The 12812-nt window shown below is 49.5% G+C and overlaps 1 protein-coding gene across 1 annotated transcript in view; it reads left to right on the plus strand.

Moving 5' to 3' along the window:
* Positions 1-1210: 1210 nt before the first annotated feature.
* Positions 1211-12812, plus strand: part of nalcn (sodium leak channel, non-selective) — a 60886-nt gene continuing 49284 nt past the window's right edge. The window contains exons 1-10 of the mRNA XM_047047769.1: positions 1211-1230; positions 1388-1449; positions 2141-2281; positions 2636-2818; positions 6402-6485; positions 6788-6927; positions 7008-7136; positions 9126-9277; positions 11020-11162; positions 11874-11978. Coding sequence (XP_046903725.1) covers positions 1408-1449; positions 2141-2281; positions 2636-2818; positions 6402-6485; positions 6788-6927; positions 7008-7136; positions 9126-9277; positions 11020-11162; positions 11874-11978 — 1119 coding nt within the window. The 5' untranslated portion in view covers positions 1211-1230; positions 1388-1407. The remainder of the gene's footprint in view (positions 1231-1387; positions 1450-2140; positions 2282-2635; positions 2819-6401; positions 6486-6787; positions 6928-7007; positions 7137-9125; positions 9278-11019; positions 11163-11873; positions 11979-12812) is intronic.

The following is a 12812-nucleotide window of genomic DNA, read 5'->3' on the forward strand; positions in this document are numbered from 1 at the left end:
ACCAAAACACCTGTCGGTTCACATCTTATAATGTTAGACTATTGTGCGGTAGACTGGCCTGGAGTACATTTCTGCTATGTAAAGGTACAGTATTGATGGAAACACGACAATATGTTATATTTCTTTACTTATTGTGTTTTTCATAGTCTTCTCCAGAACTGAGTGTATTCTGGATTACAACATTATTTGATTGAAATATTGATTATGGTATTTGATTTGTATTTTGTTAACTAATTCTTTCGTCGGACTAGGCTAGATTGTGTTCAGATAAGTTGCCACTAAGTGAAGGCCTGTAATAGTGATATAGTCTCAGTACCCTTTAAGTGTTGTGCTCTATTGCCAATGTATATTTTAGTTAGGAGACACTTTCTGACAGAGAAACAAACTCCAAGAAAGTAAGTTTGTTGAAGCTAATAGATACTCAAAGCTACAATTTATCTGCCCAGTGATTGTATCCTGTCCCTGAGGAATACGTCCTCTTCTCCAAATGGGAAACTAATTGCAGTCTTTGGCGACTTACTCCCACATTATAGCACTTACGCCGTGTAATTTTGTTTTCACTCTTCTTCAAATCTCTACCAACATATGCTAAGTGTAGCAATTACATTGCAAATTGCTTCTGACTACACGGGGCTTCAGAAGAAACCCGTTTCTTCTTTCTGTGAGGGAATCAAAGAGCACGTCCATTATACAACTCATCAACCCTGTCAGGATGAAATGGAATTGTGCATGTCTATTTTAGAATCTCAGTGTAGGATGTAGAACGTTTGCCATGTTCTGTGTAGAAACTTGGAGAACATTCGAGAATAGCGCTTACGAATGTGGCTTTGTATAGGGAGTGAAGGGACGGGTCAACAAACTGTGGCATCATGCGATCTGCAGGCAGACAGCATCAGAGGCGCGCTCACTGTCTGAATAATGAGAATATGAAACTTTTTGGTTTAATGACACATTTCAGCATTGGACATTTTGGACATATGCTTATTAGATAAATGTGCGTGTATTGTGTATGTTTTGTGAATGTCTGAGGGAGGGTTAAAAGTTCAAATGTATTACCTGTTAGGCTATTTTTAGACTGTTCTTACTTTTCTCTCACTCACCCTAGGACTGTGATGTCCAGGAGCTGAGTCTCTCTCTTTCTCCTCCTCCCTCCCTCTACGCTTCTCTCTCTGGCTGGTTTCTCCACCCCTCTGCGACCCGGGGATGAACGCACCAATGAGGAGCCTCACAGTGAGTCACATGGTCTCTCCTGGTCCCTCCCATCCCGTTGCATATATGCCTCCATGTCAGACGATGGTGCCGGATGTTACTGTAGATGTGGGTTCTGTACTGTACATGTACACCATATATGCCATGCTGTTGACTAACTGTTGTGTGTTATTTACAGGGTATGCCTGATCGCATGTTATGTGCAGTGCTGGAGCAATTTCAGCTTTACTTTTCCCTTTGGTATGTGTGCTTTGTCTCCATTGAGGGTGTCACCTCTCCCTGTGTACTTCTGTTGAAATGGCCCCCGATATTCTCTCCCTCTCTTATACGCGCTCACACACACACGCACACACACACGCAACCTCTTAACTCTTGCACTCACGGCATGGTAGGGAGAACCCTGCCGTCACCTCTTTTTTGTCACACGCATGATGGAGATGATGACTGGTGATCTTTGTACTTGTACCGGGTAAGTCTGTGTGAAGCTGTTCCAGTGTGGATACACATACATGTCCCGTCTTCCATGTGTGTCACATACCATTCAACAACACGACACATGGTGTTTGATATTCAACTGTACTTTTCTTTTCTGTAAAAACCTCCCCAAAACAAACCCCCGAACTGGCCATCCACTTCTGAGCATTGCAGTTGGTTCCCTATTCGACAAAGCGGGTAGCGCAGGTATCAGTGACCTATGCACTTTGTAAAGCTCTCTCTCGGAAGTCGCTTTGGATAAAAGCGTCTAACGTAGCGCACGCAAGACATTGAACAATGAAACTAAATAAATAGTCAACAGTAGATATTGAGGTATACGAAAAGCAGGACTTGTCGGCTACCGTCTATGCTCAGACGTGGTGCGGCCAGTCGCCCCTGACCCTGTTGGCGTCATCTCATTGGCATGGGTGACTGTGTTTCTGGTTGTGTCTCTCAGATCCACTCCCTGTATAGCACGGCCAGCCCCAGCATGCTGAAGAGAAAGCAGAGCTCGCGGGTCGAAGCCCAGGCCATGACAGACTTTGGGCCGGACGAGACCCTGGCTGACAGCGCTGACATCTTCTGGATCAACAAGCCAGTGAGTGACCAACCTGTGAATGACAATCCACTCTTTGACTCAGGACCTCTCTGCTTCAGCAAGGTGCAGCAGACCCAACCAAGAGGTCACCGTTAGCGATCGAGTATTCGTCATAAAAGGAACAACTCATGAATACAAATCAAAGTTTTCCTGGGAGTTGTCTTCCTTGAGGGTTTTAGGTGGGCCGAGGGGTCAGTTCCATGGGCGTATGTAAAGCCCTGCGTGAAATGGCTTGTGAAAAAGGGCTACGCAAACACATTTCGACTTGATGTGTGTCGAGAAGGAATGGTGTATTTGGGGTCGTTTTCATCGCCATGAATTTCCGCTTGGACTTTCCCTGACTGTTCCTCCTAGTGGGTGCACAGCCTGCTGAGGGCCTGTGCCATCGTCAGCGTCATCTCGGTGTGCATGAACACCCCCAAGACGTTCGAGCACTACCCCCCCCTGCAGTACGTCACCTTCACCCTGGACACCCTCCTCATGTTCCTCTACACCGCGGAGATGATCGCCAAGATGCACATTCGAGGAATTGTCAAGGTAAAAAGACACGACACGTCGACATTCAAAACGTCCTTGAAGAGTTATAAATGTGCATGACTGTGCGTGTATTGAAGAAAGATCCACAGCCGCACTGGGACTGTGTCCATTTGAGAGAAGGAGTAGCTTCTTAGTATTCATTTTTCTGCTCGTTGCCTCTCAGTGTCCTCAGTCAAAACAGGAGAAGGACTGAGTCTTAGGCTTTGAGTGTCCTGTGTTTGTGATTGAAGCACAGTAGCCCAACGTGATTGAAGCCCACAGTAGCTTCGTACAGTGCTATAACAGCTGGAATAGTTATGTGCTGAGAAAAACCTTGATTGAGCATCGGTCAAGTGAGGGGTTACTTCCCTTTTCCGCCAACCCTAACTCACCGCAATAAAACATTTATACTGCTTTCCACCACCTCATGGTGTTCCAGTGCTCTACCACTCCTCTCAGCCTCTCCATCTCTCCGTCAGTCTGAAGCAAGGGGCCTGACTGGGCCCCTCTGATCCTTCAACACTGTTTGGATCACAGACAGCCTCCTATAGAACAACCCAGAAAACAGACATCTGGCCGATGAAAGAGCCTAATTACTGCTATGGAAAGTGTGGACAGCTTGATTGGCAAATCAGGGATAACAAGCGCTCAGACAGGGAGGTTTTCGGCGAGGCGGCGAATCCCGCCGCTTCCGGAGAGGGTGGAATAACAGCTGAGTCATTTGGACTCGAGTTCTGCCTGTCTGAGAGGGTCAATATGGGCCGTTAGCATCTGTCATCCCCGTGTTGAAGGGACGACGGCTAATCATTCTCTATTCTGTGTGTGTGTGTGTGTGTGTACGTACGCGTGTGGGAGAGAGATGGAAAGGACAACGGTGTGTGTGCGGCAGTGTCTTTGGAAATATGTCAGTGTGAATATCAACAACATGCCACGTTACACATCGGGGTGATAGATCTTATTCATAAATCTAATAATCTGCAACATCCGCCTGAATTGTGACTTCAGCTTTATCTATGACTCGGGGCATTGTTTTGCGAGTTAGTTTAGGAGGATGCCCTGTAAATATATTGGCCCTTGTTATAGATTTTAAGGATGTGCTAGGTACGGGCAGTTTTAAACATCCACCATTGCACCCTTGTCACAGCTCAATAGTGCAGAGTGACGGGTGGTGTTGGTGTGTGTGAGTATGAGTGTGTGTGTGTGTGTGTGTCTGTGTGTGAGATCTGAGGGTTTCTAAGGAAGTACTGTATACATACTTAAAATCAATATGCACTCCACCTGATGCCATCATTCAAGCTACATCATGGCCATTTGTCTCCCTAGGAGCCAGTTGCACTGCGTATCAGATTTACACACACAAACACCTGCATGCAAATACACACTGATATCCTGAGAGGCTACCAGGGCAGGCTATGGTAGGGCAGCGCAATAGAAAGCAGGCACAAACAGAAGATTCTAAGAAGAACTTCATGAAAAAACTAAAATGGTACGATAAGCAGGTTATTAATATGTAACTCAGGTAATTTCATTAGTCATTAAGGTACTTTCCTGTGTAGTTGACATTTACAAAGACTGTTTGCCCAGCTCATTCCAGCCTTGTCCCCTGCTCCCCCTCTGCTCCCCCTCTGCTCCCCTCTGCTCCCCTCTTCTCCCCTCTGCTCCCCCTCTGCTCCCCTCTGCTCCCCCTCTGCTCCCCCTCTGCTCCCCTCTGCTCCCCCTCTGCTCCCCTCTGCTCCCCTCTTCTCCCCTCTGCTCCCCCTCTGCTCCCCCTCTTCTCCCCTCTGCTCTCCTCTTCTCCCCTCTGCTCCCCTCTTCTCCCCTCTGCTCCCCTCTGCTCCCCCTCTTCTCCCCTCTGCTCTCCTCTTCTCCCCTCTGCTCCCCCTCTGCTCCCCCTCTGCTCCCCCTCTGCTCCCCCTCTGCTCCCCTCTGCTCCCCCTCTGCTCCCCTCTGCTCCCCCTCTGCTCCCCCTCTGCTCCCCCTCTGCTCCCCTCTGCTCCCCCTCTGCTCCCCCTCTGCTCCCCTCTTCTCCCCTCTGCTCCCCCTCTGCTCCCCCTCTTCTCCCCTCTGCTCCCCTCTTCTCCCCTCTGCTCCCCCTCTGCTCCCCCTCTTCTCCCCTCTGCTCCCCCTCTGCTCCCCCCTGCTCCCCCTCTGCTCCCCCTCTGCTCCCCCTCTGCTCCCCTCTGCTCCCCCTCTGCTCCCCTCTGCTCCCCCTCTGCTCCCCTCTGCTCCCCCTCTGCTCCCCCTCTGCTCCCCTCTGCTCCCCCTCTGCTCCCCTCTGCTCCCCCTCTGCTCCCCCTCTGCTCCCCCTCTGCTCCCCTCTTCTCCCCTCTGCTCCCCCTCTGCTCCCCCTCTTCTCCCCTCTGCTCCACTCTTCTCCCCTCTGCTCCCCCTCTGCTCCCCCTCTTCTCCCCTCTGCTCCCCCTCTGCTCCCCCCTGCTCCCCCTCTGCTCCCCCCCTGCTCCCCCTCTGCTCCCCCTCTGCTACCCTCTGCTCCCCTCTGGCCCCCTCTGCCCCCCTCTGCTCTCCTCTGCTCCCCTCTGGCCCCCTCTGCTCCCCTCTGCTCTCCTCTGCTCCCCCTCTGCTCCCCCTCTGCTCCCCTCTGCTCCCCTCTGCTCCCCCTCTGCTCCCCTCTGCTCCCCTCTGCTCCCCCTCTGCTCCCCTCTGCTCCCCTCTGCTCCCCCTCTGCTCCCCCTCTGCTCCCCTCTGCTCCCCCTCTGCTCCCATCTGCTCCCTTCTTCTCCCCTCTGCTCCCCCTTTGCTCCCCTCTTGTCCCCTCTGCTCCCCTCTGCTCCCCCTCTGCTCCCCTCTGCTCCCCCTCTGCTCCCCTCTTCTCCCCTCTGCTCCCCTCTTCTCCCCTCTGCTCCCCCTTTGCTCCCCTCTTCTCCCCTCTCGTCCCCTCTACTACTCTTCTGCTCTTCCTCTGCTCTGAGTGTGCAGGCTTTCTGGGAGATGTAGTGTGTGCAACTACGGCCATTTTATGATGTGGCACTCGATCTAGTGTGGGAATGTAACACCCTTCTTTTACCTGTCCTTGTAATGCCACAACACATGTATCGTATACACACAATGATTTACCAGTAGTAGAATGAAGTAGCCTAGCTCTATGGGAAACCATGAACCTACTGGTTGTTTGCCTCTCTCTTTCTCTCTGGTACTCTATCTTCCCTCGTCCTATTTTTTATGTAGACATGGTCAGTCTGTTATCTTCCACCTGGTTATGCGTTAGCTTAAGCGAATGCATTACTGATACTCCAATTATCCTCCTCCTACTTCCTTCTCCATCTCTACTCCCCCCCCCCCCCCATTCTCCTCCTCCTCCCTCCGTCTTCTCTGACTCCTCCACCTTTTTCTATTCTTTCCTCCGTCTCCAGGTCTTGTTCTTCTTCCTCCTCCTCCAATTATTCCTCCTCCACATCCTACTGCTCCTCCATCTCTTAGTCCTGTCATGAACCACCGCGATAATGACTAGTTGCACAAAGGAAGATGTTTGATTCCGTTTTTGTTTCGTTTTTTTCTAAGCGTGTGGTCGGAGTGTGGTGTCGACATTTTCCCATAGTCACGGGGCTGGTTAATGCCAACCCCCTCTTTCTTTCTCTCTGTCCAGGGGGATAATTCCTACGTGAAAGACCGTTGGTGTATGTTCGATGGCTTCATGGTGTTCTTCCTCTGGGTGTCCCTAGTGCTACAGGTACTGTCACCTTCAATACCTCTATAGTGGTACAGGTAATGTCACATTTACTACCCCACTAGTGCTATGTTGACTGTCACAGCTACAACCTCAGTACTAGCAGTGATGTCACATCCCTACTGGTGTTGCTGGTTCTACAACAGTACCAGGGGTGCCTCTGTCAGCGCTACATCGAACGCTGCTTGTTCAGTTGGTTCCAGAAAGTGTTGGAACTTGGATACTTCATCTGAGTTTTTATATTCTGGCAATCCCCCCCCCCCCTTCCACTCCACTCCACTCCCCCCCACCCCACCCCCTTGCAGGTGTTTGAGATAGCAGATCTGGTGGACCAGATGTCTCCCTGGGGAATGCTCCGAATCCCCAGAGCCCTCATCATGATCCGGGCTTTCCGAATCTATTTCCGCTTTGAGCTTCCGCGCTCGCGCATCACCAACATCCTCAAGTACGTAAGAGGTTCCATAGTTCACTCAGGGTTCGGATGGAAGCCGGGACCAACCTCTGTCGTCTCCCTCATGTCCCAAGGCGATCGGGGGAACAGATCTGGAGTGTGACCATCTTCCTGCTGTTCTTCCTCCTCCTCTACGGAATCCTGGGAGTACAGATGTTTGGAACGTTCAACCACCACTGCGTCACCAACGACACCGAGAAAGGGTGAGAACGAAGCGTTTGATCGTAAATCACAAACTGGCCCGACCAAACATTTCCGAGGCTCGTCAGTGCATTTTCGGATTTGATGGCTTTGTAATCATTTCTAGTTTGAAACTGTTGCAGATGAGTGTGCATGATCCAGGCCTGTTGCATCACTATACAAACATGCTGGATGTTCTCATACTGTGACCAAAAATGAGAGTTATTATTCCAGCTGTAGGTTTTACTGCCTCATAAATATCTATCTGGGTGTCAATTCTTGCTGCCAAACACTGAATTCTGGGAAATTGGCACCTTGAGTAAAACAAAAATGTGCTATTACCGGTATATTTGTTAAATACAGTACATGGTTAAATAAACATGGGTGGATACTAATTGTCTATTCAAGTTCACACACAAGCACATAGACCTTTTGTCTAGTTTGTGTGGGTGGGTGTTTTGTTCCCCTTTGCAGAGGAGTTTCATATTTGGATGTGGAATATGAGTGTGCCGAGAGGAGAGAGCGAGACAGGCCCGGAGGGAAAGATGGTGAGCAGAGGAGCGTCCATCGCCATAACGGAGATGAGATCTGCCTCCGGCGAGAGTTCTAATCATAATAATGAACATTTCCTTCATTGTCTGGGCTCGATGCTTAAACTCATTCCTGTCCATGCTGGCCTCAAGTTGCCCGTATTTACCCCCACCCCGCAGCCTGCCCCCAGGGGCACCAGCAGATCTTACTGGCTAGTCCAGAACCTAATCCTGATTAGAGCAGAGTGGCTGGTCCGTTTGCGATTTGTTGATTATTAGGCTCCGGTCTCCAAATCCCCCTGATGTGTGTGTGTGTGTGTTAGAGGTAGGTATTCAGACATATGTCATATCAGGGTTGTTGCCTGTGACTGATCTTTAACAGCCATATGCCCTTGGCACAAAGTCACACAGCCCCAGGCCATTCTTTCTCTCTCTCTCACACACACACACACACACACACACATATGCACGGAGGGGGGTGGGGGTGTGGATTTGATTCAGATGGAGACTGACAGAGAGAGAGAGGGAATTTTAAATGCTGAGGTGTTGGTAGTTATATATTGGATGAAAAGGCTTTTGGATTTGTGAAGAAAATGGGGTCGTCCCCTTTTTCCCCCCCTCACATGTCATCGATAATTCCCGTTGACCTTGCCAATCTCTAAAAGCCATACGGAGAGAGACCCACCTGTGAATCCCATTAAATTCCCATTTCCAGCGACCAGGACAGGACGTGGCTCTATCCTCCTCAACCTGCCAGACCCGTGATGCTAGATTGGGAGTGTGTGGCACAGATTGGAATGGACACCGAATGCAAACGAATCACCATCCCTTCTCCCGCACTGGCTTTTCAGTGCGACTCCTCAAACCTTTTGTCCAAGGGGCCCTCGGCTCGCTCTCTTCTTTTGACGCTTGATCTATCATCTGCGTGTTGCGTGGACGGGGGGGGGGGGGGGGGGGGGGGGGGGGCGTCTCAGATAACACACTGTGGTATTAGCTATTATCCTCCATGGCGCAATTATCTGGATCAGGATTCAACACCGCGCCCGTGATTGCCCTTTGTGATACGGCAATAAATGAACTCTGAATGTGGTGGGGGCCTTGATAAACAGCCTGGATGGATGTCTGGCCGGCCAATTTTGGAAGACATTACTTTTCATTAGCGACATTAAGCCGCCCCTGAACTAACACCTGCGGCTAGAAGACCTGGGGAGGACAGAAGGGATGGTGGAGGAGGGCTGGGGGGTTTGTGTCGCCCAAATACGCGTAATAGCCTTTTATTTTCATGGCTCATCTTCCAGGTCGTGTGAAACGCGCACATAAATAATTTTGAAAGTTAACGACCGACTGTCGTTGATCTAGCGGAATAACCTGTGTTGCGGCATGCCTGTCTGCTCCAAAAATGTTTGTTTCACGCGTGTCTATAATGTCGGTGTGTGTTTGGTGTGTGTGTGTGTGTGTGTGAATGTGTGTGTGTGAGATCAGGAACGTGACGTGGAACAGCCTGGCTATCCCAGACACCCATTGCTCCCCGGACGGTGAAGGATACCAGTGTCCTCTGGCTTTCAAGTGTATGGACCTGGAGGAGCTGGGTCTGAGCAGGCAGGAGCTGGGATACAGTGGCTTCAATGAGCTGGGTAGGCACGCGCACATACCCACACGCACACTCACCCACCCACACACACACTCACACACAGTAACACACACACATGCGCACCCATATGCACACACACACACTTACACACACACATGCATACTCACTCACACACACTCACACACATACACAAGCACTACACCTTTTACTAATTATGTTATTTTCGGCTCCATTGTCCTCTTGCATTGCCCTGGCCATTTCCTGTGTTTCCAACAAAGCACATGGGTACAAAATGGCTTGTACGGATGGAGAGCCTCCATAACAACTACCACCCTGCTGGGGAGATGGAGGCTGCGGGGAGCTCCGGGAAACCAGCATATCTGACGGCCTTAATGCTCTGGGCGTCCAGGGCAGGCAGTAGGAAGCAGGCAGCAAGTAGCAGGCAGTAGGAAACAGGCAAGCAGGTAGTAGGAAGCAGGCAGTAGGAAACAGGCAAGCAGCAGACAGGAAGCAGGTAGTAAGCAGTGGGAATCAGGCAATAGGAAGCAGGCAGTAAGCAGTAGGAAGCAGGCAGTAAGGAGCAGGCGGTTAAAAAGCAGGCAGGAAGCAGAAGAAAGTTAGGAAGCAGGCAGTAGGAAGTAGTCTGTAAGCACCAAATCAGAGGAAGCAGCCAGTAAGTAGCTCGCTGTAGGATGCTGTCGGTAAACAGCAGGCAGTGAGCATCTGGCAGTAAGCTGCAGCAGTAAGAAGCAGGCAGTTAGCAGCAGACAGGAGGAAACAGGCAGTTAGCAGCAGGCAGTAGGACGCAGGGAGCAGACAGCAGGATCCCGGCTGCTGTGTCGCTAAGCGGCTTCGAGCTGCTCTCTTATCAGCTCAGCGAGGCCCAAATCCACTGTCAGGACACAGTACACTCCAGGCACTAATCTCTAAATTATGGAAAGAGAGAGAGAGAGAGAGAGAGAGAGAGAGAGAGAGAGAGAGAGAGAGAGAGAGAGAAAGTAAAAGAGAGAGCGAGAGAGAAAGAGCCTGTTGTTTGATTAACGAGAAAAGAGATGGTAGACGGGAGGCGGATTTGGGTGGGGGGCCATAGATGGGGGAGGGAGGAGTGAACTGTGTGAAAGGAAAGGTAACATTTGTGGGTATGAAAAGAGACAAAATAGGGATTAACTCCGACACTGGTGTTTGTGTGTGGTCAGGTGTTTCCTTGCGGGCTATTTCATAAGGGTAACGCCTCCTACTGCTGCTACAAATGGCGCTGCTAGCTGCTGGGGTCCCATTCTTCTAGATGACTAGCTTTCTGGTACTAAAAGTCCCCCCCATCCACCAATCAGGTTAGTGATAGAGAAAGCTAGTGTTCTTTCAAAAGGATCTCTACAAATGGGATCTAAAGCATCTCGATGGTCATTTGTGAGCACTTCAGACAATTGGAGCGGTCCTCCTCAATGAATCTGAAGCATGCATATAGATAGTAAAACAGCAGCACTGTGTCCACTGCTGCTTGGTCAGTGGTCAGCTGAAGACGCTTTACAAGTCGTAATGTTATATAACGTGTTCATTTCGCTTTTCTCAAACACTACTGATAAGGGCTGATTGGATCTCTGCCCAACTCTCGATCTGCAATCCAATGCCTCGACCACCGTGCCATACACATTCCCGTTATCCTCCGAGCCTAACCCAGGCATACACACACCTCGGCGATGGAGCAGGACGTCGAGTCCACGCCGTTGTTTGTGTCTGCCTTCCTGTCTTACCCGCGTGTGACCCCTCCCCCCTTCCACCCTCCAGGAACCAGCATTTTCACGGTGTACGAGGCGGCGTCCCAGGAGGGATGGGTGTTCCTCATGTACCGAGCCATTGATAGCTTCCCCCGCTGGCGCTCTTATTTCTACTTCATCACCCTCATCTTCTTCCTGGCATGGCTCGTCAAGGTAGCTGACTTCACCCATACTATAGCCGTCTACCTTAGCTGTCTACCTGGTCAGATCTTTACTATAGCCGTCTACCTTAGCTGTCTACCTGGTCAGATCTTTACGGTAGCTGTCTACCTGGTCAGATCTTTACTATAGCCGTCTACCTGGTCAGATCTTTACTATAGCTGTCTACCTGGTCAGATCTTTACTATAGCCGTCTACCTGGTCAGATCTTTACTATAGCCGTCTACCTTAGCTGTCTACCTGGTCAGATCTTTACTATAGCCGTCTACCTGGTCAGATCTTTACTATAGCTGTCTACCCGGTCAGATCTTTACTATAGCCGTCTACCTTAGCTGTCTACCTGGTCAGATCTTTACTATAGCCGTCTACCTGGTCAGATCTTTACTATAGCCGTCTACCTGGTCAGATCTTTACTATAGCTGTCTACCTGGTCAGATCTTTACTATAGCTGTTTACCGTAACAGATCTATATAGAAGCTGTCTACCTGGTCGGATCTATACGGTAGCTGAGTACCTGGTCAGATCCTGTACGGTAGTTATGTGAATAGCATTATTTATGAGAGACTGATGGTCACGTAGTGGAACATCTAACATCTTTCGATATCTTTCAATACTTTCCCCTACCTCTGTCCCTCTACCTTCCCCCCTTCCTCTCCTCTCCTCTCTGTCTGTATGCCTCTCTCTCTCTCTCTCTCTCTCTCTCAGAATGTCTTCATAGCTGTCATCATTGAGACGTTTGCTGAGATCAGGGTTCAGTTTCAGCAGATGTGGGGGTCGAGAAGCAGCACCACCTCTACTGCTACTACACAGGTACAGTTCACTCACACACTGTGACACAAGTTTACCAACAAAGTTTAGCAACGATTCCAGCTAGGAATGCTGTCCCCACAACAGGAAGGGAATTGAATCACAGCCATTTGAATGGATTTAGTACTGAATATCTGTTGCCCTTCCCCTAGGCTTATGGTATTCAGTCTCCATTTGCATAGTGTTTTAAAATGCATATTTAATGTGACAATGGTCCTCATCTCAACCAGAATATTATTATATCTGCCAAGATAATGATGATGAGTTATGCAAATGAATTTGTGAAGGTGAGGGGGGCCTATAATACGGAGCTTTGCTTAGAGTATCCTGTCGGATCTGCCTTTTTTTAGCTTGTAGTGAAATCGTTTTTTCGTGTGACGGTGATAAGGAGAGAAGATTGGACACTAGGTGTTACTCTGTTCATGTTGTACAGTGATGCAGTGTGTATACTGTCATTGCTGTTGCTGGTGTAGGGGTGGGTCTGGTGACAAATGACCCAACAATATTTTTTTACAAAAACATCATTATTAAAATACACGGATTGATTGTAAATGGATTGCTTTCCTTGTTTGTGTTATTGTATTTGTCTTTAGCATTGTTGTAACACTGAATTACGACTGGATCAAAAAACGCACCCGCTGAAACATTAAGAAATCGTTTCAGTGAAAATATCACATTTTCGGTCTGGATAACAGCCTCTGAGTGTGAAAAGGAAAATAATTGAATGATGGAATCTGTTGATGTGTGTATGTGTGTGTGGGTGGGTGTCCCTAGGTCTGGCAGAGACAATACAGCAGTACGCCTGTGTTCACTCGCTCATCTTCACACTCACACACG

Source organism: Hypomesus transpacificus, chromosome 23 (genome assembly GCF_021917145.1).
Source record: "Hypomesus transpacificus isolate Combined female chromosome 23, fHypTra1, whole genome shotgun sequence".
Lineage (NCBI taxonomy): Eukaryota > Metazoa > Chordata > Actinopteri > Osmeriformes > Osmeridae > Hypomesus > Hypomesus transpacificus.